The sequence below is a fragment of the Drosophila guanche genome, unplaced genomic scaffold, assembly GCF_900245975.1.
Source record: "Drosophila guanche unplaced genomic scaffold, DGUA_6, whole genome shotgun sequence".
Classification (NCBI taxonomy): Eukaryota; Metazoa; Arthropoda; class Insecta; order Diptera; family Drosophilidae; genus Drosophila; species Drosophila guanche.
This window is the reverse complement of record NW_022995743.1, coordinates 1,915,175-1,941,038: the sequence shown is the minus strand read 5'-3', so window position 1 is coordinate 1,941,038 and position 25,864 is coordinate 1,915,175. Positions and strand designations below refer to the sequence as shown.

The window sequence follows — 25,864 nt, the reverse complement described above, 5'->3', positions numbered from 1 at the left end:
AAAGCTGCTTCAATCATTCAACATTTAATTCCCTTTTAGAGCGCCATCATCGCTGCTCGGATCCAGCGCTGGTCTACCCCACGCCCAGTGGCCTACAGCAATATGTGCACGTGCTCGGCCTCACACCCGGCTCGCAGGCCATGTAAGTCCAGGCACACTAAAGGGAAACGACTTCCAGCTAATGTCATTTATTATCCTTTGCCTCCGACTCCTGCTCCCCCGCAGACAATGCCCCTACGGCGTGGACTCACCCTGCGACCTGCAGCTGGACATGGAGCTGGATCTGGACACAGATGCTGATAAAATCGACGACCTTGAGCAGATGGTGCCCGGCGGTCATCAGAGACATCGACGCAAGCATCGGTGAGAGTCCATTTCGGGGCAGTCCAGTTGGAAAATCTCTTGATTCCCTCCTTTGTGTCGCTCCCCTCTTCGTTCCCCTTTAGTCTTTAAATCCTTTCAAGGCGAGGACAAAGCGCTTGCTGCCCATTGCTTGATTTGAGAAATGATCAGAGAGCACATAAATAATTGTCCAGCCGATGGATGGTTGTTGGATGGTTGGATGGACAGGTGCAACGGCAACAAAGGGGCCCGCTGATGGCCTTGAGCTGCACTAATAAATGTCCTGGCGATTGGACGATTGGACATGGGCCAAATAATGCCCCTAATGTGGCAGTCAGCCTGCTCCCTAGGGGTGGAGGTGGGTGACACTGAGCAGGCAAAAATTGATTGACAAGCTTTTGTGCAAACAGTTGGAGCAGTGGGTGGCTGGCCCTGACTGTCAACCCAATGTGCAGCCTGCCGCCAGTTGTTATTTTTGCTGCTGCTCCGCCTCCTGCTGCTCTCTCTCTTTTTTTCTGTGTTGCTCCATTGCCAGGAGGCAACTTCCGTTGCAAAAAATCCAGCAATGGTTGTCGGCATGTTGTTCTTCGTTATGCGATGCTGAAGGGGTGGTGGGTGCTGGATGCTGGGTTTGGTCCCCTCGTTGAGGGGAAATTGCGGCAGCTTTGTAATGCGGAAGTTTTGCAAAACCCAAACGGAAATAGGGCAAATATGTTTAAGCTTCTGTTTGCAGGTATAGCAAGTACATATATTCGCACGTGTGTGTGTGTGTGTGTGTGTATCTGTGTGTGTGTGGAGATGGGATGGATTGTGGGTAGTGGGGATTGAGGTTCCCCCAGGCAGATTAATGCGAAAATTCGACTCGATAATGATTACATTAAGTGATAGCTGATGCTGAGTTTCTGCTTACAGAAAGAAAACAGCTACCAGTGTTGGAAAATATTAGATTTAGCCATAAACTCAAAGTAAATAACATTTTCTACTGCAAATTCTGCTCAATGACATCATTAGGCGACAGCTGAGGAAGAAATTTTGCTCAAACAACCATTTCCAGTGTTGGTAAACGTTAGATTTGGCCATAATTCTTCTCAATTTAATCATTGACGAATAGCAGAACAGCTACCAGTGTTGGCAAATGTTAGCTTTAGCCATAACCTCAAATTAATTGTACTTTTCCATTCCCAGGCATCGCCACAAAAAGCGTCATCGGCACAAAAAACCCAAAATACTTGTACAGGACTTGGACACGGAGGTTATTAAGGTATAGTCAAAGGAACTCCCCCAAAACAGGACACTGTGTAACACTTGAGTTTTGCTTTTGCCCTGCAGGTAATTGATCCACACGATATGTCGAAGCGCGCACGTTGGACCATCATTGCCACCGCTTGTTTGCTGCTGCTCATGTGCCTCATGCTGATTGGTGTAACGTTGCGCATGGCACCGATCATCGATGATATGGGTAAGTGCACAGAGAAATCATTGTCCAGTGTTGACAAATACCAAAACCTGCCAAAAATGCTTTTCGGCCCCTTTTGACAATACAAAAGTACTCGCAAATCCATGCCTGCCATGCAGTTACCCGCAATTTATCCTTAAGTTAAATCAAAAGCTAATGGAACAAGTTATAAAATATAGATAAACAATTAGAATCGCGCAACGTTATTGTCCGCAGCAGAAACAGACATTTGTAAATATAAACATAGACCAGACACACAGACACACAAACATTTCTGTATATCCAATAATCGATATATGTAATTCCTCATCTCTGCGATACGATCACATATCTAATGCCGTGTGTATTGTATTTTGTTTCGTTATATTTCAACTATAGAACTAGACAAAACGAAATGTAAGTACAAACAAGCACAAAACAAACAAACACAAAGAAAATTTAACAAAATGAAACCAAAGAAATATTTACCCGAGGGTAAACTTCGGTTAAATCGAAGTTAGACTCGTTCGTTTCAGTTTTCAGTATTCTCAGAAAGTTCTTACTTGTCCCCTCTTGTCGGCACTGCCATGTTTACGTTACTTCTGCTCGTAAAAGCTTGCGCAAGTTTGAGCGAAGCTTTCGCGCACTCTCTCGCGGCTGTGCAAGCTCCTTTTAGTTGGTAAGCTTTTGCGGTTGTTCTACACGCTGTTATATGAGGCTCATCACACAGAGCTTTAGCTTTAGCGCTTAAGTTGCTTTTGTGGCTTTCACTCAAAGGGAGTCGCTCGAACATTACTCCCTGCCCAATCCCCTACTCGCGCTGCTGCTGCTGCTGCTGCCTTGAGCTTGCATTTATGTGTGCCATTGTGTTGCATAACAACGCAGTAACGGATGCGGAACTAGGACACATGTATCACATGTTGCATCTCACACAAAAACACACAAACACACACACGCACATGCACATCGAGTACCAATACCAAGACTGTTGCAGCTTAAGGTTGCATGCCGCCCCATAGATATTTGGGTTTGAGCTGCTGCTCGATTTGATGTTTGATTTGTGCCACCACGTGCCAAATTATCAGCCATCAATCATGCATTTGCCACGACCCACTTGCCGCCTTCATTAGGAGCTGGCGGAAAATTAATTAGACGTTGATTAGAAGGTGCAAAAACAGCTGCAGCTTGCTGGCTTTCAGGGTAGTTGAATGTCAACCCGCAGCAGCTGTGACTGCTCCCAGGTGCTCCCACTGCTCCCCACTCTATGCTGCCCGCGGAGTGCTCGCTTTTTTCCAAGGCGACGCACTTAATCGGGGTAGCTGCGGTCTGGCTGCAGCACAATGGGCGCCAGCACAGCGTGACAATGCCTGGTTTTCCAAACTAATTTGTGTGTTGGCACCGTGGGCACAAATGCTCGAACGCACAAGCGAAGAACAGTTCAGGAGGTGCAGCGGGAATCTCTGTCATATTATTTTTAAGTTTGAATTTTCATTTAAAAAGTTCTCCTGGCCCGCTTCGATTACCTTTGAGCCGCGCTTCCCTTTTAGATGTTGAAAGATTTCTTTGCCGTGGAATTCCAATTGCCGCGTGTCGTGGTTCGAGTTTCAGCAGTGCCATTGTTGGCGTTTCAATTTATCCACCTACAACGTTGAATGGCGGCCGAGGCGAGGTTTCCTGTTTCCTGTGCCCGCTTGCTGCTGGCCACTGGCTGTGCAGGCTGCACATTCACGTTGTGCACAACGTGGAAAATGTGAAATGCAGTTATGAATTTCTTAAGCTAAATCTGCGGCAATGACAAAGCAGCTACAAAGCCAAGCCAAGCCAAGCCAAGCCCCAACCCGCTCTCTCACCACGCTGATGACGCGCACCGCAAACTTTTTCCCCACAATGCACGCAATTTCCTTGGCAGAGAGAGAGAGTCCTGCCTGTTGTCCTGCCCGCGGCACTCACTCGCTCGCTCGCTCGCGCTGTGCGTTGTCATTTTTTGGGTTCGCCTGACTGTGGCTCTGGTTCTGGTTCTGGCTGTTGTTTCATTACTTTGCCGCACAACAAAACAAAACAAAACAAAAGAAAAGAAAACAAATGCGCATAGTTGCGCCGTCAGTTATTATCCACTTGCAGGGCTACACTTTGTGGCAGGCTGCGACTCCAGCTTCAGCTGTCACCCAGGAACCCCTCCTGCTACCACCCTGCCACCATCTTGTGCTTAATCAACACGCCGACGATGTTACTGCGGACCACAAAAGGCATTCCAATTGCCCATGCCCCATGGACAGAGGCACACGCAGCCGTCTCCTTCGCTCTCGCTCTCTCTCTGCCATTTGCTGAGCCGCAAGTATTTCAAGGGACCAAATTATTATCATAGCTTTAGCTTAAAAGCTGAAAAATGCCGCTGGCCCTCTGGCGTTCTGGCGCTGGCAAAGAATTAAAAATATTTACAGTATTTTGAGCCAGCTCCAGCCACGCCACTCCTGTCCTCCGCTTCCAGCAGAGCTAAAGGAAAAAGGAAAACTTGGCCCGAGTCAGCAGAGACAAAGGAAATGTCCCTCTACGTGTGTGCTGTGTGTTGTTAACCACAAGCTGCACAAAAAATGCAAAGCATTCCAAACAAATATGATAAAACATATTTCCACATAGACAGCGAGAGGCAGGAGACTTTCTCCCGACTCCAGGCTGCCGCAACTTTTGTCATCCTCATTTCCCATCACAATTTGCGCAGCGGCAAAACCCAAAAACAAATATCGACAGCTTATGGTACAGGCCATCCCCATGGCACTCGGATTAAGTCTCTCTCTCTCTCTGAACTCTGAACTCTGCCATGATTAATGATGCTTTGGAAAGTTCCTGCCTGCCCGCCCCTACGCTGTGTATTTGCATTAGTCAACTGTTTGCTGTCGCTGTCTGTAAGTCCGTCCATCAGTCATCGCATTCATTTCAAAGCAATTTCTATATAGTTTTCGGCCTGTAAGCCTTGCTGATTGCCTCGCAATGTTGGCTGATGAATAGTTAATTCAATGCTCTACACTCTGTGGGGCAGTTTGAGCAATGCACTTTTAAATGGTCAACGGATGCCGCCTTGGTCCGTCCTTGACTTTCGTTTTACTTGACTTAATTGCAGAGAAGGGAGAGGCTTTTTGGCAAAGTGCCTGACGGGGCATGTCCGAAATTAAATTGGCCATGTTTAAGCAGCAAATTTGGACAGAATTAGACAGGCTTTTATAATCAGTTGAGCTCAAACAAAGGCACAGGGCTCAGCCCGTGGAGTACTTCACTTTGAGAGCTAATCAGCCGCAGCACCTGAAGCAGCAGGAGCCACTAAAATGTGAACCAAGTCCAGCAGCACCGCAGCAGTGTGAAATCAGAAACGAGATGAATGCCCCGCCACGAGCCCAGCAACTTGCGCAAATATTTGGCAATTATTTAGTTTTCGGTTTGCGGTTTGCGGTTTGCTTGGGCATAGCCATAGCCGTGGCATTAATCTAATGAAGGAACATTTGCAGCTGGCAAAATGAAGAGCAAGGAAGAGGCAGCATATTTTTGGGAATATTTTCTTCTCTGTCCCACGCAGCTAAGGATCTGCGCCTTGTCCCGGCTCTTCCGCAGATCTCTTCCTGAGCTTCGTGTAAAAGTTCAGGCTGTGGCCAGGCCGAGGCTCAGGCTCAGCCTCAGTCTCCATTACGAGTGGGAGGTCTGGGCAGGCGGTTGTCATAGAAAGTTGTGTGGGCAGTGGGCGTGTCAAAAGACAAACGCCAAAAGTGCGCTGCGGGTTTGTAGCTCCCTCCCTGCCCTGCCCTGTGTGTCCTTTTAAATGCTCATCACAGAACGGAATTCGGCAGAAAAGTTTTGATAAAAATCCTATTATAAACATAAATAAATAGGCTGGCGGGATCATAAAAGACCAAAAGCGGGAAGGACTGCCAGCAGCCAATGTTGACAGAGCAAACATTCGTGAGTAACCAAACTGAAAACGAGAAACGAGAAGCGTTGCCAGGACAGACGGACTGCCTGGCTGCTGGCTAGTGGCAAGCGGCAAGCGGCAAGGTATGGTGTGGCACGGAGTGTAGAGTGCCCAGGCAAAGTCAAAGTCAAACAATGAGGCAGCCAGCTGTGAAAGGACGAGCCCGAAACTTCATTAGTGCTGCTCATCCACAATGTATGCTGGTCTCTGGCAAGGACTGCCACTGCCACTGCGCTGGCTCTGGCTCTGGCTCTGCTCGGTTTTAGCTCTTGCACTTGCCCCTGGCCACACACACACACACACACACTACACACACATCCTTCCTTCCTTCCTTCCTTTCCTGCCTTTACAATGGCCTTTTTATAGCCTCACGCTTGGCGGTTTTTTGGAGCGTTTTTCAGCCATTCGCTTGCGGTTTACTCTGCCAGACGAGGAGCCGGCACATGGGCATATTCAATATTCATATATCGCCAGAATATGGCGAATATTTATTACCTGTGTGTGTGTGTGTGGCATTGAGTTTTGGGGCTTGCCTTTTGTTGGCTTCCTGTCTTCCAGCAACTAGAAATTCGCATTCTGCGAGCCTACTCCTTTGGCTCGTCCTTTGGCCCTCTGCTTGTTGCTGTTTGGCCAACCGTTGGCAGAATTTAATCTCAAACTGAAACTGAAGACATTCTGCCAGTCAGCGCTGCAAAGTGCTAAGCGAAATTGCTTTGCCCAGGCCCATGTCTGCCCCCAAGGTGATTTGCATAGCGCACAGGTGGGCGGGGCAGGGCTGGGGCTCGAGACTTAAATAATAAATAAAAGAAAAATAAATGCAAGCAGTTTCGGGCCAAGGACAAAATTTCATAAAAATATCAGAATAATTATGAAACATTAAATTTGTCATAGAAAAAATGTGAATTTTAAATCAACTTTAATCGAAATCTGAGCTGGGAAAGTGTCAGGCAAGTGCCGCTGCACTTTTGTTTATAATTTGTTGAATTTTGTTCATAAAAATTAATTTTAATGAAGCGACACACGCAAGCAAAGCTCAACAATTGCACTGCCAGTTTAATTGACAAATTGCTTGATGGAAATCTTTAAACACAGCCGTGAAAATGCGTATAAAAGCTGATGCCAGACTCCACTTGGCTGCAGTTACAATTTTCAACTACAAAATGAAGCAATTCGCACTGTTTGGCATACTTTTGCTCATCCTGGCCGTGGGTTTGGTAAGAGCTTCAGTTTGAGTTCTGTCTTTAAACGCCACTCAGCCCAAATGTCCTTTTGCAGTCTGAGTGGCCCCAGCAGGTGTCGGCCGTGGCCCTGGCCCAGGGCGGTCCGCCGCAATCCCAGAATGGACCGCAAAAACCACCGAATGGCGGTGGAAATCAGCAAAGTGGTGGACAAGGCCAGAACGGCCAAAGTGGCGGTCAAAACAATAAGTAGTAATGGCAATGGGCTGTAAGCGATTTAATAAATAGTTTCAAACTGCAAAGAAGACAAGTTGTGAGGGGTTTTTGTTACATTTCTTGTCTAGAGCGGTCCGCTTTCTAGGCATTCTCTAGCTGTATTTTTATCTCTAGATAATTTCTATGAGTTCTCATCAATTTCTATAGTGGTTTGGTGGCAATTATTCAACGCATTTTTATGTTTCAGCAAAGCAAAATCCACCACCCCCAGAAAACTTTGTTGCCCAAAGAGGTTTCGTTTGGGAAAACCCAAAACTCTGCCACAGTTTTCTTGGTTGCCCCTTTTTAGTGTGCATTAAAATGTTTGCTCCTCTTTTTAAACTTTTTAAAGCCCCACAACATTTTTGTTTAATTGTTTGGAGAAGGCTTGTCGGATTTTTTTGCTGTGTTTCCGCTCTGTCTGGGTCGCAAAACTTTATTAATAAAGTGCATAAATTTGTGAGTGAGCAGCAGACGCGTGTAATCATAATAATAATGCTCGGAAACATGCAGAACACGGCAGGGAGAGGAGAGTGGGGATGGTGGAGCGGTGCATTGGCAACTGCTTTAGCGACTTGAGCGACTTTGTGTACTGCTTTGAACGGCAAAGTGCTGATTATTACCGAAAGAAGTGCTGCCTGCAGGCATTGCATAATTGCATTACGAGAGGAGATAAAACCCCCCGCTAAGCAGAGCTCTCCCCCGCTCTCACTCCCCCCCCCCCCCCCCCCCCCTTTTTTTTACAACTGCAAGGCAGTCATGTGTGAATGCACCTTCGAGAATAACCGAAAAACTTTGCTATCCATTGGCATCAGTGGGAGCAGAGAAGAGACAGAGAGAGAGAGAGCTGTAAAGAGAGGGAGTCAAGGCAGAGAGGGGAATCAAGAGAGTGAGTCAAGGCAGGTAGCGGAATAAAGTGAGTGAGCGAAGGCGGATTGGAGTGTGCCCAGGGGTGTTGGTTCGGTATCAGGTAACGGTAAGGCGAAGATGGGAGGCAAAACAAACACAGCCTTCAATTACCAAATGCTGATGAAAAGCTAGGGCTAAGCTCAAAAGAAAAGCATGGGGAAACGTGTATTCCCATTGTTCGATGCTGTAGAGTATTACATATCCCGCTCATGCATAATTTCCGTTCCGAAGGATATTCAGCGTACTCGAACGAGGCCGCCGCTACAGAAGAGCAGCCCATAAGCAGCGCGTAGGGGGCATGGCAGCCCATCGCATCGCATCGCATCGCACCGCGTAGGGCGTAGGCAAACAAAACAAACCAAAATCGAAAACGAAAACGAAAACGAGGCGAGGCGTAGAGAGCTTTCACTCGCTCTCAATGCCAGCGTGCAACACGTGACGACACAACCACAAAGTTTGAGTTCCACTCAAAGCGAGCCAACCAGCAGCCAAGGATGCGTCCAACATGTTGCTTCCCTTGCGTATGCTGCTGCTGCTGTTGCTGCTCTGTCGCTGCTCAGTCGCTGCCACTGCTTCTGTCACTGCCCTTGCCTCTGCCGCTGTCTCGTGACTTGCGCGAAGCAGCGAAACAAGCACGAGCTCAAACCCAAAGCACGAGCGAAGCACCCAAAGCCCGAACGCTTCGCGAGCCGAACGAGTGCCAAGCACAAGCACAGCACGAGCGCCACGAACTGATAAAGCAGCGGCCTCCGGTTGGCTTCAGCAGCAGCCTAGCATCCAAGCAGCAGCCGGAGCGCTTCTCCGGCGGACGACGCGTCCGTTTGCCTCGGTCAGTTGAACATTTTCCATGCTGTGATCAAGTTGTCTTTTCCTCTGAGCGCCAAGCGCCCGTGTGCACGAGCGAGCAACTTACTCGTATATCGCAAATTCACAATCGGGGATTGAACGAATTTCCAACTACAATTTCTTTCAACATAAGCTAACAGTTTAGTCTGCCGTTAGTCTGTGTGTGTGTGTGTGTGGGTGTGGGTGTGGGTGTATGCGTGTGTCTAATGGACAGCGAAAACTGTCGCAGCAAAAGGCGTGGCAGTTGGGATTCGGAGGGTGCGGTCTTGGTCGTTGGTCGTTGGTCGTCCGTCTGCCACATGCACTTGTTGTGCAGCATCAGCATCAGCAGCAGCAGTAACACAGTAACTGGCAGCAGCATTCGTCTGCCAGTTGCTGCCACAGATGGGTGCAACATTCCGCTGCAAACGTAATTGGTTTTCCATGTCCGTGTTCGTGCCTGTGCCTGTGCCCGTGTGCCAAGTGTTTATTGTCTCAATTAATTCAATTTTAATTCCCCGACAAATTGCAGAATTTAACGCAAAAACCATGAAATAAATTATAAATAAAAATAAAAATTGTGAAACGACGGACTGACTTACATGCATTTTATTAGTAAATAATAAACCAAACCAAACCAAACCAAAGCCGAAAATCAATTCAATTGAAATAAACACCAAACAAAAGCCACCGCAAAAGAGAGAGAGACCGATAGAGAGCAAGAGCAAGAGCAAGAGCAAGAGAGATAGAGCTAGAGAGGCGTCCACAAAGATTTTCGCAAATTAAACGAGAACAAAACGGTTTCGCACGGACAAAGCAAAGCAAACACAACAACAGTGCAAATGAACAATAAAATATAATACAAAAAGTAATAATTATATGTAAAATAAATAAACAAAACAAAAGAATTCCAATGTAAATGTTAAAAAACGAAAACGAAAACGAAAACGAGAGCCGCAAATCCAATGGGGCAGGAGTAGAATAATTAAAACAGAAAAAGATACAGCCACAAATTGAATTCAATCGAAATTGAAGTCGTCGACAGTTAACTGCAAATCCCAAATCGAAATCCAAATTGAATTACCAGCAAGAGCGGCGGACAGCACAGCCCCTTGAACGTAGGGCAAAATGAAGTCAACGAAGCCAAGCGCCATGGAGCCAAAAATTGTAATGTACCAAAACGAAAAGCAATCTTCAAAATAAACACACAAGCTACAAAAAAGCACATTATACAACATTTCAAAACCGAACACTCACATTCACACATTCAGCAAAATAAAACCCAAAACTCATGCGACATTTCCCTTTCCCTTTCCCCATCTCTGGTCCCCACCCCACACATAGAAACGTATTGAGGAAAAGTCATTTTTCAAATACGAACAGAAAATATTCCTCCTCTGCCTTTCTCTTCGTTTATTGTGCTGCCTCTTTCGCTTCCAAACAACAATTCGCCAATGCCCCACTCGAAAACACACAAAATGTCATTTGTAATTTCCATATCATCAGCATCCAAACAGCAGCTAAAACATCGCTCTTATATCTGCCACAAATCTATGTCTTAAATGTACTACACAGAGTTTCCGTTCCTTCTTTTGTTTTTTACGAACTTTCTGTTGTTTGAATAATATTTATCTGTGCATCTTGCTCCGTCTTGATGGCTGCCAAAGAAGCAGCCAAGTGCGTGCCTGTCAATTATGTGCTCCACCAAAATTATTACTCTAATCATCTTGGCATCTTAGCTTTTATGATTTGCTGTTCACTAAGCACATTGAGCATATCTAATGGCTCTTAATGGTTCAATTTCCTTCACTCTATGCCACAAATGCAGCAAACATGATCTAATAATTACTTCTCATGCCATTCATCACGGAGGGTTGGCTGTGTGCCTGTCAATTATTTACTTGCATTACATTTGCTGGCATATCATTTTGGAGTATTTCATATATTTGGCTGCTAATTAAAAAGTTATCATTAAACAAAAACTAAACCACTCTACGCTCATTTGTGTGCTGCTTTTCTGGGAACTTTTTTTGCAATTAGTTTTGCATTTAGTTTTGAAGTTTGCCTGGAAGTTTGTGCCATGAATATTTCTCAAATGTTTTTCCACTGATTGTTGTCTTTGGACGACAACCCGATCAAAATGTAACCCAGTAAATGAAAGCCAACCCTTGGTGTGTCATGTAATTTGCATAAGAGCTTGTCATGCATGGCGGCATCTCTGCCCCAAGGGAGAGTGCCTCAATCTGCGTCTACTTCATGGACTCTGCATGGACTCTGCTCCAAGTGGGTCACACGAAGTGCCATCAGACTCGTAAATCTCCTAACCAGCGGGGGGTTCAGCTGGCAGCATCGAAAACAAGTCAATTTGGCAGCTGGCCAAATCGCTGGCAATTATGTGGCGAAAACGCACGCAAAATATCCAATCAAAATGAGTAAAAACCCGAAACCCAATGCAGTTTCGGCGGCTTAAACTGCCTTAAAAGTGCATAGAGTTCAGGCTAAATGAAGGCCGGGAAAGCCAACCCTGTACCTCTCACCTTTGGCTTAGTTTTATTTGCCATTTTAGTCGCTTTAGTCACGTTTCATTGTTTGTGCGTGGAGCGAGTGTGTACATATTAATTAATGCATAGAAATGTTTATTTAAGCATACATATTTTTAACAGCATTAATTAATAAATGTAATTTTCTATTAAAAGTTTCGCTCGCCGCTCGCCGCTCGCCGCTTTAACCTTTTAAACAGCCGCTGAAAATTGTAATTAGAAAAGTTTGTGGCCCATGCATAGGCGCATAGGCTGCTGTGTGCTCAACTGAAAATTATTCAAGCACACACACACACACACACTCACACACACACACAAGGGCACTCCGGCTGCTGGGACTCTTTTTTGTTGCCTACTTCTTGGGGCAGGCGAACAACTCGTGACTTGATTTGAATTTTCAATTAGCAATTGCTCAACTGTTCGGTTGCAACTATGCGCCGCCAGCAGCGGCAACTACCAGCAGGAACTGTGCTTCATTTTTTGTATATTTTTGCTGTTGTTCGATTATCAAGCATACGCCCTGTGGTACCACTGACCAAACATTCCAAAACTGTGTTGCTGTCGGCACTTTCGCCCATGTAGCAGACCCCACCAGACGCCCACCTGGCTGTTGATGGAATTATTGTGTGCTCAACGAACCGCAAGCCACAATCTGTGCAGGCTCCGTCCGAAGTTGCCCTTGTTGGCATTTCTTTTCATTTTTAATACACATAAAATAATGTTTGCAGGCGCCACAATTTGTGGCAAAGTTAATGCTCGATTTGCTGCTTATGCTGCAGGTGCCCACTGCCTACCTTTTTGCAGCTTTTAATCGTTGCTCATTTGTTTTGCCAAAGATGCTGACCAGAGCTGTGCGAGCGACCCCCACTGCAGCGTAATAAATCAAAGGCCAGAGACAAAAATTAATTATGCTGTGCGGCCGCAATTTGTTATGGAACCTGCCACAGGACACAAATTGTGCGGACTTTGTTGCATGTGCAAAATGTAATAAAAGAAATTCCTCTTGAGCCTCAGACTGTGGCTCAGACTCCCAACTGTAGCCGAATCTCGACAGTTGCTAACTGAGCTGAACATTCCATGCCGCAGGCAGCCCGCTCCACATCCGGCTTGGGGTTCGCATTCCAAGCACCTGAGCAGGACTCTGAGGAGCCGTAGAGCTTCGGGGCTAATGGCTGGGAATGGCTGCACATAGTTCAGCCAGTTCGGGTAGATATTTTTCCAACAACTTGTTCTCAGTTCTCCCCCTGCTGCTGCCCCTGCTGCATATTTTCAGTTAACAAATTCCAGCTGCAGCTCCGCATGTGCCACGTTCTCTCTCTCTCGCTCTTCCTGTGTGTGTGTGTGTGGCATTCGCTTGTGAATTTCAATTTCAGACGGATGAAATGGCAACTGGCAGCTGTATTTTCGTGTGCAACTAAAACTTAACCTCCGTTAACGCTCGAATGTGCGCAGCAGCGCCAGAAACGAGCCTGTGGTCTTGGTCACCTGTGAACAAAGGAATAAACCCCAAATTAGAGAGTCCCAGAGGGGAGTCAGGCGATGGTCTGACCCACCCAGAGCAGCAGCGGTAGATCCACATCGAACATGTAGCCAAACACCTTGGCGGGCTTCTGGGCGCGCATCATCAGCAGCTGCCACAAGCGACGCCGGGCAGGGGGCATCCGCGACCAATCGCTCGCCGCGTACACAGCCACAGCCACGTGGCAGCTCTGCTGCTTGAGGTACTCGCCGCCGTAGCAGTAGGAACTCAGCTGCATGAAGACTGTGAGCAGGAAGGCCGCGCGGAAGGGCACCTGGGAGCTCCAGCCGCTGCGGGTGAAGCGAAAGGCCAGCATGCAGAGCTGCAGATAGCTCAGCATGTACTGCACAAAGACGATTTCCGCAAAGATGGCGGAGAGCTCGGCAGCCAGTTCGAGAGCCAAGCGATGGCGCTGAATGCAGGACACCAGGTGGACATCCGCCTGCTGCAACTGCCATTCCAGCAGCTGAAACTGCGCCACAACATTGTGCACCAGCCAGGAGAATAACGTATCCGCCACGATGGCCAGCCAGGCGGCAGCAGCCACGCCCAGCACGCCCCAGGCATAGATGGGCCAGTAGTAGCGCGCCTGCCGCTCGTCCAGCCAAAAGTTGAACTCCATGGGCGTCGTCGGGCGGAAGTGGCCCTCCAGCCAGTAGGCAATCAAGCCGTTCAGCATGGGCGCCACGGCAGAGGCAACGATCACGCCATAGGCAGCATTCCTGAACGACTTGGAGACATACATGTCCCGGCGGTTCTCCTGGAGTATCAGCCGCAGTTGCTGCTGATTGCCGGACGCCTGCCGGTTGAGTCCGTGGAGGCGATGCACCAAGGCGCCAATGCGTCGCCGCTTCACAATGAATGCCACAAACTTGAGCGTGGACAGCGAGCCCTGCATGAACACGGCCAGATTGTCGGTGAGACGCGTCAGATCGCTGAGATCCTGCAGCCCGTAGACGACCATGGGCCAGTTGTGGGAGACCAGCGAGAGGATCAGGAGCGCAGCCCACAGCGGCTGCTTCATGGACAGACGCGGCGTGCCGGGATCAAAGCCCACAATTTCGAGGGCACGTCGCTGTACGGAGAAGTAGCTGCTGTCCATGGCGAGACTGAAGCTGAGCGAGGACTCCGAATGGGGTTTATATACCAGGGCCAGGGATTGGGTTGGCCCGGCTAAGTGGATGTCGTTGCCGCCCCTCAAATTGTGCCTGAAATATTTATGCGCTCAGCTAACGGGCTACGTGATAAGGTTACACAAGCGGCAGGGCGGTGAGGGGGCTCTGGCTGTGGTGTGGGTGTGGGGGCCTTTGTTTTGATTGGGAATTTCCAATTTCACACAATAATAGTTTGTTGATTTGTGTCTCGCATTATCACAGAATAAATAACAGTGCTCAAACATGCAGAGCGACAACAGCCAGCAGGCAGCAGCAGGAAGAGTTGTTTTATTTTTATTTTTAATTCACATTTCTCGGTGGGCGTTTAATCGACATCGACATGAATAAACTGTACACGCAATGCTGTGCGTGTTAGTAAGTATTAGCAAATATTTACGCAAATAATCAGCATTAAAGGCAATTCAAATGTTGTGTCTGTGAAGTGACATTTAATGCCACTCCAGCCACGCCTGCCTGCCCCTCCACATTCCCTTTCTTCACGCTCCCCGTTGGTCCCTTCTGCTGCCTGAAATCAACAAGTAAAATCGGAAATTTTCATTTAGGTTTGCCTCCTGCCTCCTGCCTGCTGCTGCCTGCTGTCTCCTTCCCTTTTCTTGTGGCTATTTTTGGAGGGTCAACCGCTTAATGTCACCGCAATTAATCTCTAGCAGCCGCGGGTTTTCTTCCAGTTTCTACCTTCATTTGCATGTTGGGTTCTGTGACTGATTTTTGATGTTCCTCTGGAGTGATTGGGCGTGGGTCCAGCCACAAGTTATGCAACATGATTTAGAGGCAGCGCAGCCGCAGGCTCTGGGCAGGAACAATCCAATTTCGTTCAGTTTAAAGCTGCACTTGGAGGCGCCCCAAAAATTGAGGAGCAGCTGCTCCTCCTCGATAATCTTGACAGCGGGTCGGCGGGTCCGGTTTGTTAAGCTTCACACAGCCAGCCACAGGATCTCTCTCTCTCTCTCTCTCTCTTTCCACTCTCTGTATCTTCTCTTTTTTTGGCTGAGGTTTTTTCCAGTCCTTTTTTGTTGGGCTGCCTTTTGTTTATTTCATTGCTGATACGGCCACAACTGCCCCCCGTCTGCGTGTACCTCCTTTATCTTGGTTGCTGGAGTGCGGTCTGTCCCCCACTCTGTCCCCTTTGTGCAACACTTTTTGTGTGTAAAAAGAACTTCCGTGTGGAGCAGCTTACGCAAGGGGAAGCTCCCCTTGCCCTCTTCCTGTTTGAAGCAACTACCAAAACATATTTCACATGCTGTTGCCTCATTTGTTTGACAGCGGCAAAGGGCCGCACAGGGGGGGGGGCTAGAGGGGGCCCATGGCAAAAGGCGCATCATTCAATAAAAAATTAATAGGAAAACATTCAATGAGCAGCAGTTAGAAGTGCTCCAAGCGGGGAAAATCACAGGTAATGTGGCTTTACGAGCACTGAGAGACAGATATCGGCATTCAGACTGGCCTTTGCCTGTGCTCAGTGCTCAGCCGCAAAGGAGCCTTGCCCCAAAGCATGCTAATAAAAACATATACCAAGGCATGTCCATGTCCCACACTCACCCTCTGCCTCTCTCCCGCCGCCCCCTCTGTGTGTGTATTATGTAAGCGAATGTGCAACACTTTTTTTTTTCTGTGTGTCCCAGCCCCTGCCTCAGCCGTTGATTATACTAAACTTGTTTACTTATGCCGCTCGTGTGTGCACACACACACAGAGAAACTTGTATGCTGCATGTGTGTGTGTGTGTGTGTGTAAAAAAGTGCAAACTACAGCATAGCCCAGCAGCAGAGAAGCGAGAAGAGCAGGCAGTGGTGGCAAGAGCCGAGTAAACATTAAACATTGCCACGGAGCAGCAGGAGCAGCAGGAGCATGCAGAATCTGGTGGCTGATGAATGGTGCCAGAAAATTTGATGATATCGCGATTAACATAATCATTTGCATGTGCTTAGCCTTAGCCGTGTCCTTGTGCATTCAAGAAAAACTTGTAAACTGTCAGACAGCAGCAGAAAATGCACGAAACTAAACGGAAATCTTAGCCATTAAGGGTATGGGCGGAGGTGTCAGGAAGGCTGTGGGAATAAGTGTTACATCTTGGTTATATTAGAGACACTTTTGAGATTCAATCGGCAGGCAGCAACCATCATTAAGTGCTTAGTTCTCAGTCCTTTTGGTTATACATTTTAGCAGATAAATCTTGCATAACTGCAAACAAATTCCAAATTTGTAGCTTTGATTGGTAGCTAAAAACCTTCAATTGGCATCAGAACTTTTTAGCTGCTTAAATTCTGTCTTTGCTTTTGAGAATTTTTGAGAACTTTCTCCTACATTTTTCTCCTTACTTCTCCACTTTTTACATTCTGTTGCTTGCTTCAAAATGTCACCTTTAAATTGTTAATTTGAAATTGATTTTTGTACCTGCACAGCCAATAAAATAAAGTAATAATTTGTATTGTGTGCAACCCACAAGGGAGTTCCCTTTGTTGTGTACTAAAACGGCGGCTGTGTGTACAACACGATCTCCAGGGAAAAAGTTTTTGATTTTTATAAAATTCGTTTGAAGGCAGCAGCCCCGGATCCCTCGTTGTACATTTTCATCTATAGAACTTCATGCATGAACACACAGAGGAGAAGCAGCAGCAGAAGATGTAGATAGCGAGAGAGAGTGAGAGGGAGAGGGAGAGGGAGAGGAAGTGGGGCAAAGCTTTGCACACTGTTTGTGGAGCCGAAATTAATTTCCACCAGAGCAGGTATGAAAAGTCCAAGCAGCAGCAGCAATCACTAGAAAATCTTGTGGGTTAGATGTATGTACACATATGTACATACATTTGTACATATTACATACATTTTTACATATTACATAAGTTTTACATATTACGTATATATTTACATTTTTACATATTACATACATTTTTACATATTACATATATATTTACATACTACATACATTTTTACATATTACATACATTTTTACATATTACATATATATTTACATTTTTGATACATTTTTACATATTACATACATTTTTACATATGTACATATTTACATACTTTTGTACATGTTTACATACGTTTGTGCATCCCGCACGACTGCATTGATGGTCGTCGATTGCCCAGGCGCAGGATAACGTGGCAAGTGCGGGCGTGGCCCCACGTGTGGCCATAAATAAATAATGTAAAAAATGGAGCATACACTGGCAGCGGGGTAGGGGGCTAAAGTTGCAATTGAATAGCTGAAAAAGTTCCCAGACGAAATCCAGCAGAATTGATTGCTTATTTGCTGAGAGCGGTGCAAATCTCAAGGGGGGGAGAGTCTCTGGCTATACATATCCACTGCACAAATAATACTCGAATGTGGTAATTGACTGTGCCCCAAGGCAGCACACAAGAGAGAGAGAGGGAGAGGGAGAGCAGAGGCAAGACTCCGAGGAACGAACAATGAGCTAATTTTAAGCTAATATTTATGCAGCAATTAAAACGGTTCAGCTGAGTTGAGCTGAGTTTGAGCTTGGAATCAGAATGAGAGGGATGACGATGACGATGACGATGACGACATCCTGCCACGCCCCATGCTGCCGCCTCTCTGGACAGAGCAAACGGGGCAAGCGTGGAGGAGATTTGCCGCTGCCAAGTTATAAATGGCTGATAAATGAATGCAAACTGCTGCAAAAGTTGCTGCAAGCAAACCCATGCCACATTATGAATAATATTTGAGACATTTCCCGAGCGAGAAGGCACAAGTTTTGGGAGTGGATTGGACCGAACGTAAGCCCATCACAAGGGGCAGGGAGCGGAGTGACAGTCCCATCTTGCAGCCAATAATGCTGGCCCTCATGTTTGGCTTCATGTGGCATGTAAAGTGTCAGATGTCTCTGACTTTTTGCCTCTTTGGCTTCAGCACTTTTAGCAGCTCAAACAGACAGACACACACTTCCCTCCTATAGAGACAGCCGCCCACTCATCTGCCTAATTGAATTCCTTAACGCTTTGCGTTATCCTCTGCCCTCTGCCCACTGCCCACTGCCCTGATCCTTCTTCATTCCATGTTGTTCAAGGAAATCTCAGCGAGTTGTTTCCTTTTCCGTTTTGAGTGCCTTGTGGCATGTGCTGGCATCCTGCTGGCAGCCACTTTTGCACGCCTGTCAGGCCAAGAACTCTGCAGCCAGCCCCCCCCGCTGTCAAACTGTGCGCCTAAGTATGTGCCATGTCGATGTCGATGTCGATGTCGATGTCCAGCACCCGCATGCCTGAATGCCAATTCTATGTGTCGCTTTTTAATAACTGTGTCAATCGCTCTCCCTCTAACACACTCTCTCTCTGTCTCTGTGTGTGTGCTGGCCATTAGTTGCCTCAAAGGGCCTGCAACGCTTTCGGGGCAATTAGTGACCAGCCGCACACGCAGTGTGTCATGCATTTGACGTCGCCCATTTGCATTAATTAATCGAAATGTCCGCACTTGTCGATACACTCGCTAATTGGGCTAATCGTGGGGCATCATTTTGGGTCAGTCTGCGCCTCTGCCTCTGCCCCTCTGCTGTTGCATTCGCTGCCTCTCTGGCCCCCCATTAATAATCAATATTTTGTGTCTAAATTCGAACTGCTGCTGGCTCTGCGTGGGTTACTCTCTCACGCAGTAGCTTAGCTTTGGCTGCAGCTTAAGCGCTTGTCAACTGCCAATGCCCGACTTGAGCTGCCTGGCCCCAAAACTGTTTTCTCATTATCATGCCTCGATGGCTGACTGACTGCCTGACTGCCTGACAGGCTCTCTTCTTTGATGTTTTATTCAAGGCCTTTGATCTTTTATGCGCTTTATCTAGGCCAACAAAAGCATGTCTAAGGAGCGAGGAGAGGCAATGAGAATATGCGTTGACAATGGAACCCAAAAAATGGTAAAAAAAAATGAAGAGGCGGCAGCGATTATGAGGAAGGGCAGAGCCCCAACAAAAGCTGCATTAATCCCTAATAATGGCGTCTAATCTGCCCGACGAAAGTTGATTCAACAAAACTGATTATGGCCAAACAACAATAACAGCAGCAGCAGCAGCAGCAGTCTAAGATTCAGCTTCAGATACAGCTGGCAAGGACTCTGCTTGTTGCGGGGAATGTCAACTGCAGGCGAACACGCAGAACACGCCTCGTATGCGCAATGTCAGGAGCAGCAGCATGTAGTCAGCGTTTTTCCCTGCAAATAGTTGCGGGCCAAGTGCAGGGGCATAATTAACATAAGCAAGAATTTCCAGCTGCGTGAGTGTGTGTGCTGTGTGCTTGAAAGCTTTTCAGCAACACTCTGCCACACACACACACAACCACAATGGAGTAGCCACAAAAAAATAGAAGTGGCGGGGGGAGCAGCGAACAAAGATAAATGTCAAAAAGTGGTTGTGGGGGGGGACCAACAACATTTTTCAAGTGCAAAACTTTGTGCGCCTTTTTTTTGCAGACAGACATCAATATGTGGCAGGGAGCGGGGAGCAGGAAGGGGGAGAGGCAACTGCTTTTTGTGCAGCAACGCGATTAAAATGGCGGCCCTCAGCGCAAAGCACACACAAAAAGTTGTCATCTATACATGTAGATGTAGCTGTGTATGTAGATGTGTATATGTAGATGTAGATGTACACAATAAACTGGCACAATGTCCCCAAATGGGTCTGGGTGTGGGGCTGCGACTGTGGCTCTGGCAGTCCATTTCCTTGACCGAAAGCCAGTCCTTATTATTTGCACCCGCCATTGCACACTGCACACTGCATTGTGTGTGTGTGTGTGTGTGTGTGTTAGTTCATGCAGACAAAAAAGGAAACTGCAGCTGCATCTGTGTGTGGATAATCATGACGTCAGCGGCTGTGGGAACAATGTAGAACACGTCTAAGGACAAGCAATCTGCCAGCAAAGTCGAACTTGAGTCGAGTGCAAATTCATGCAAATTGGCAGAGAAAGCAACGAGAGAACTGCGAGAGAGAACTGTTTAAACAGCGAAGAAACATTCCACGGAAGCGGCAAGTCGTCGCGGATCATTGGCAAATAATTCTTTGTTTATGTTTAAAAAACTTGGGCCAGCACAAGGGGAGCAAAATCGGAGCTACGAGCATGCAAATAAGTGAAACTTTACCGGGATGCAATAAGCCTAAGCCGCTGCCCCAATGGAGGAGAGGAGCAGTTCCAGTTTCAGTCGCAGCTGAAAAACAATCAACTTGGTTTAAGCCTTTTGTTGCCTCTTCTTGTTGCGCGCAGGAAATTGAGTGTGCAACAGTCGTGGATGGTGCGGTTTGCATTTTCTTTGCTGCAGGTGGATTGACTGCCACGACCTTGGCTTGGCTCTGCAGCGGTTGGGGGTCCGTGGGGTCCGTGGGGTCCCTGGGATCATCTTCAATCAGCCACCCACTTGGACAGCCACTTTTGGCCACACTTGAACCTTTTGTTTATGCAAATCAACAACAAAACAAACAGAACGAAAACGAAAACGAAAACGAAAACTGCTTGCCCATGGCCCAGTTGTTGCCTCTGCCCCTGCCTCATTGTCTCGCTCCCTCTTTCTCCCTCTCCCTCCTGCATTTCATTGTCAGTTCTTTTTGCGTCTTTGCCTTGGCTTGGCTTCCGCCTTCGTGAGTTATTTGCATCAAACATTTTTCTCTGCAGCTTTTGCCCCATTCCCCCGCAACCCTCAGTATTTCCCTTAGCAGTTTTCGCGCTGCTTTTGCCTCATTTCTTGCCATTTTTCGCATTTTTTCGGGCAACATTTGCTGCCTGCCTGCCTGCTTCTAGGATCCAATTTGCTCTCTTTGCAGCTGCAGCTGTGTGTTTGTGTGCGGGAAGCAATTAAGCCTTTGTTTCTGAGCAAAGAAGGGAACCTGCCCCAGCCCATTGTAGTTCTTGTTAATGTTTTACGCGAACTTGACCAGGCCAAGACTCGCTCAGCTGACAGGCAAAAGACACACACACAGGACACGCAGGACACTGGACGCTGAGTCAGTCAGGTTGTTTTTTTAATTAACCAGCAAACAGGGAGTGGCAGCAGCAACTTTTCAACTTTATTGTCTGTTTGAGCGTGCAATATTTGAGCTGCCAGGGACGAGGCATTTCAAGTCAAACAATAAGAATTTGAGTCAGGGAAAGTTGCGACTGCGACTCATCTCCATCACTCTTTGGCAACTGCTTAACTCAATAAGAGTTGTGCAAATACGAGAGAGAAGGGCATTCGTGTGCATCTTCAAACGGAAAGTTTTAGCTTGTAACGGGAGTTGCTGCGAAAAGTTTCCACAGCGAAACAGAGGCATAGAAACAGGGAGGAACAGTGGGAAAGTTGGGCCAAAAGGGGAGCGCAATAAAAGTATTTTTAATATGCATAAATCGCTCCCTCGACAGGGCTTCAAAGACCGCCACAGGATGTGGCTCACACATCCTGCTCAGTGAGGGGACTGAGACCTGATGACGATGATGGAAGGGAAAGCCAAGTCAAACCTTTTGGCTGAACCTTTATCCATCTCAGCCGGTCAGTCAGTCATTCAAGGCACATCCTCGATTTGCGGTCAACTTGACAACTACTCGAAGGCAGGCAGGCATCATTGACATTCGCATTCAGCTGGCCTGCTGGATATTTCCGCAAAAAGCGAAACAATGTTAAGAGCGCCCACTGGCGATGACAGCTGCTCCGGCTGGGGAGTTCTATTTTCAGCAGAAATCTATCCATCTGAACTGGACTGACAGCAGCCTCCGCTTGGCCACTTTATCCTTTCAATCCCTGCACCGGGTCTCACCGCAACTCAAGCCAGTTATTGGTACGAAAATAGAATATGCACTCCGGTCCGGTCCGGTCCGGTCCGGTCCGGCAGCCCGGTGGCTGTCCATCACCTCGGCTCCTGCCTGCATTATGCTGTGTGACACTGATTGGGCGAGCCACAAGTCTGCGTGTGTGTGTGTGTGTGTGTGCCCCTGCAGCCAAATTGCGTTTATCGTGCACATGCCACGTGCCACTTGCCACAGGTTTTGGGCTAGCACAAGCCGGAAGCAGGGCCATCGATTACCATAAACAGCAAACATTTTTCTACGATCTACGCAGGGGAAAGTTCATGCTCAACTGCCTAAACTTTAACTTTATTTGAGCAACTAGCTGCGTCCTTGTGGCACAGGTTTAAAGCTCAACCATCTGCAGATTTGCCGACACGAAAACACTTAAAAAACGATTCCAAGACCAAGGACCCTGCTCAGCCCTGTAGTCCTGCGCTTCCCCATTGACGTGGCCTAAACGTGCCAAAAGTTATGCTACACGGCCTAATGTCATTTGCATATTCCGTTTGCCATTTGGCACACACCAACGGGCACACACACACACACACACACATATGCTGTTATCCCTTTTTTTATTTTTTGGCAGCGTGGCTGGGCCGGATTTTATTTCATTGTTCACATTGTGCACAGGCAAATATTGAAATTAGAATACAAATTAAAAAGCTTTTAATGTAAACAGGCAAAAGGTTTCGGCAGGCTCAGCTGGCTACGGGTCCTGCGGCTGCCTGGCCCTGGCTGGAGGGGCGGCCAAAGTTATCGTCTGGCTGGGTTCATGGTTTTGCCAGCCACGCCCACTTTGCTGCCACAGGGCCAAATGCGAGCACGATGCTGCCCGCTGCCGCTGCCGCTGCTGCTGCTTGTTGACTTTGGCCTTGGCGCCGCAGCGGAATGGTGGAACGGTGGAATGGCATATGAAATAGAGCCAGGCAGACAGAGAGACAGAGAGAGAGAGAGAGAGAGAGAGCTGAGCTCCGAATTTATTTCGCATTTTATTTTCCGGTTTTTGATTTGTGAATTTGTGGCGGGGAGGGGGAGAAAGCAAACAAAAAACAATATGGGAATGCCTGCGGCTGGGCACTAAATGAGTGCAAATTAAATTCTAAATCAATTAATGTCAGAAAATCAATGTGGAAAAGCGCAACAGATATGCAGCCGCTCGAAAATAATATTTGTTCTTCGATAGAAATACGTTTTTATGACTTTTTAGCTTAACTTTCTACATTTTATGCTTTAAGTTTGATGTATTTTCTGAGCCTATGCTCTGGCCAGGCTGTTTGCCTGTGTGTGCCTCTATGGGAAATATTATTTGCTGCTCAGCCGAAAGGCAAAAAGCACTGCGAAGAGAGGCGGCGGCTGTGTCCGCCTTTCAGCCTGCCGACTGAATAAACAGAGGAAACCAAACAAACAAAAAAACAATTTTACGTTTCACTTTGCACACAGCGGAGGGCTGGCGGGAGGCAGCAACAAAAAAGACACAAAAGTATTGACCTGCTTTGGTGGATATGCACATACAACTGTACATAGCTGCATATATATGCGGCTAAATACCATGTATGTATAAGTATGTGGGGAGTGTGTGTTTGGGCTCCTCTCTATGTGTCCAATATTTTGACAACCCTCAATGCGACATATGGGCATGGCCCCAAGTGCTGCGGGTCCCTTTTGCAAAAAGAAGTAGCGAAAGAGTAGAGCAAAGCTGATGGAGAGCGAGCGTGGGAAAAAGAGAGAGAGAGAGAGCGCAGTGTTGGGTTAGGATAAAGAGAATTGATATTTCCAGCTGCTGGTTTCGCATTTCGGTTGCGTGTGCTTTATCTATCCCTGCAGTAATTTTTCGCCCATTTACCAGTCCCTCTCTTTATCTCTCTGTCTCCCTCTCTTTTACACTCCTCTTTCTGTAATTACGACAGCATAAATAATCCATCAGCGTCAGGGCATAAGAGCGGGATAATGAATATCGTTGCGTGTTTTTGTTTTTTGTTATTCTTCCGAACCACCAAACAATCCAATGACCAGCCCGAACCCCACTCCACCCCACCTACCCCCCGGGTGCACACGAAAACAGTTGCATAATTGAATATTAATTATTCAGAAAAATATTAAATTGTAAACAGTCGGGCGGCTCAATGAGAACAGCATGTGCTTATCCGCTGAGCCGCCCCAGGAGGTCATAAATCAAGAGGCACTGAAGCAATGCCGCCTCAACAAGGCCTAAAGCCCACAATCCCCCGCAACTAAAGCAGGAGCCGTTCAATTGGAATCTTTTTGAACGAAGATGTTGCACATTGATTGATTAATCCAATCAAATGCGTTGATGGACTGATGGATTCCATTTGGTTGATGGTGCCCAGCACCTACTGTGGTCCACCCTAGCTGCAGGAAGGCTCCTGTTACAGCCTCTCCTGACCATTCTCGTGCAGCAGTTCGATGGGAGGCAAAGAGCAAAGAGCAAAGTGAAAATGTATTCACTTCACAGCGTTGCCCATAGAGCGAAACTATGCAGACATCATGAGGGAGAGGCAGAGGGAGTGCAGAGACCATTGAATTCCCTTGCTGATTAGAGTAATGCACTGGGGGGGATAGAGCAACAAAAAATACGATTATTCCGACTGTGGATGCAATGGCAGCATAATATAGCAAGTACATTCGAATGTAGCATTAAGCATTGGGAGTATCAAGCATTAACGGCAGAAATCAATTTCGCCCGGTAGAGCGCGGCGACAGCGACGCCGAGTGCGAGAGCAAATGAAAACGAAAAAGCAACTCTCGAAGCTGTCAATGTGTCAGCAGTAGCAAAAGCAAAAACGACTGTAGCAGAACCCAAAGCAGCGAAATGAACACAGAGTAGATAGGCAAAAATCGGGTGTCAGAAGCAGCAGCAGAATGAAGGGCGGAGAGAGAGAGAGGGGAAAGTAGGCAAGCAGGTAGCTAGAGTGCCAGCGACACACATGTCTTTAATTTAAACTTGCACTCAGACAGTGAACGCAAAAAAGAGTGCGGGAGAGCAGCAGAAAAAGAGCAGCAGTAGCAGCAGCAGCGACAGCGGCAGCAATGTTCCGTTCGCTACAGACATCGAGCAGCGTCAATATCAATAACCATAACGGTAAATGAAACTGTGGGGAGACAAAAAAATGAAATATGCCAGCCAACGGAATTGATGCAAATGGAAAATGTCAACTATTTGCGCGTGCAGCATAACCGAGGAGAATATCAGGCAAAGGGTGGGGAAGAGAAAAAGAGAAAGCTATCCAGAAAGAGAAAGATACCCATGGACAGAGGGGACAGAGCAGGAGGGAGATGTGTACATGTGCGGTCGCATGTTTATTTATTCATTACAAGTAATTTTCCAAGCTCCCCTAGCTACCTCTCTATCTCTTCCACTCTCACCCGCACTCTCCGTCTTACACTTTCGCACTCTTACGCTTTCGCTCTCTTCACTCCCTCAATCCTCCTCATGGCTGTCCTAGACGCACAGAATAATATAATATTTTTACAAATTTATATTCATTCCATTTGGCAATGTGAATTTTTAAAAAAAACTTTACACAAACAGAAGTATCCGTAGAGAAGGAGAGCTAGGGAGGGCGGACCAACTGTCTGTGGCATGTATTCAGGGTAATTACGCAAAGAGCATGGAGCTGTTTCCAGTGTTGCCCAGGTGCAGCGCAGAGTAGCAAAGGAACTACAGTGTAGTGTTTGTAGTGTGTGTAGTGTGTGTAGTGGATGCTTCAAGCCCTAGAGCGCAAAATAACGGATAAACTGTTAAGCTGCTTGAAGTTTCCTCCACTACTGCTCGTACTTGAGGGCTTACATAATGTACAGTAATGCATGTATATAAAGTACGGTTAAATCAGTGCAAAAAGGGAAAGATTACTCCAACTTGTATGCTCTTAAATTTACTTTTTCTAGTGCAGAAATTGTATATTCAAATGCCTTTCGAGTTGCATCGATTTTCTGGCTTTAGAAAACACAACT

General features: G+C 47.0%; 3 protein-coding genes across 5 annotated transcripts in view; 2 read left to right on the top strand and 1 right to left on the bottom strand.

Moving 5' to 3' along the window:
* The window catches only part of LOC117591031, a 60,559-nt gene that overhangs the window by 15,053 nt on the left and 19,642 nt on the right, over positions 1 to 25,864 (top strand). Inside the window, exons 4-7 of one of the 3 annotated variants that reach the window (XM_034284132.1) lie at positions 40 to 142; positions 226 to 363; positions 1,528 to 1,603; positions 1,672 to 1,801. In XM_034284132.1, the coding sequence (XP_034140023.1) occupies positions 40 to 142; positions 226 to 363; positions 1,528 to 1,603; positions 1,672 to 1,801 (447 nt within the window). Of the gene's footprint in view, positions 1 to 39; positions 143 to 225; positions 364 to 1,527; positions 1,604 to 1,671; positions 1,802 to 9,879; positions 10,070 to 25,864 lie in introns of those variants that run through there. The other 2 variants (XR_004574345.1, XR_004574344.1) reach the window with 2 other exon arrangements.
* On the top strand, positions 6,847 to 7,218 carry LOC117591156. Its single transcript, XM_034284279.1, has 2 exons — positions 6,847 to 6,949; positions 7,011 to 7,218. The coding sequence occupies exons 1-2, from the start codon at positions 6,896 to 6,898 to the stop codon at positions 7,164 to 7,166; spliced, it is 210 nt and encodes a 69-aa protein (XP_034140170.1). The 5' UTR covers positions 6,847 to 6,895; the 3' UTR covers positions 7,167 to 7,218.
* Positions 12,874 to 14,199, bottom strand: LOC117591132 (odorant receptor 45a). The gene is made up of 2 exons (XM_034284246.1): positions 12,996 to 14,199; positions 12,874 to 12,927 (listed from the first exon to the last, which is right to left on the bottom strand). Exons 1-2 carry the CDS (start codon positions 14,061 to 14,063, stop codon positions 12,874 to 12,876), a joined length of 1,122 nt encoding a protein of 373 aa, XP_034140137.1. The 5' UTR covers positions 14,064 to 14,199.

Excerpts from the sequence above, each read along its gene's own strand:
- LOC117591132 (XM_034284246.1), bottom strand. The coding sequence starts at position 14,063 with ATGGACAGCAGCTACTTCTCCGTACAGCGACGTGCCCTCGAAATTGTG. Across the intron at positions 12,928-12,995 it reads ATCTACCGCTGCTGCTCTGG|GTGACCAAGACCACAGGCTC; the intron begins GTGGGTCAGACC and ends CTTTGTTCACAG.
- LOC117591156 (XM_034284279.1), top strand. The coding sequence starts at position 6,896 with ATGAAGCAATTCGCACTGTTTGGCATACTTTTGCTCATCCTGGCCGTG. Across the intron at positions 6,950-7,010 it reads TCATCCTGGCCGTGGGTTTG|TCTGAGTGGCCCCAGCAGGT; the intron begins GTAAGAGCTTCA and ends GTCCTTTTGCAG.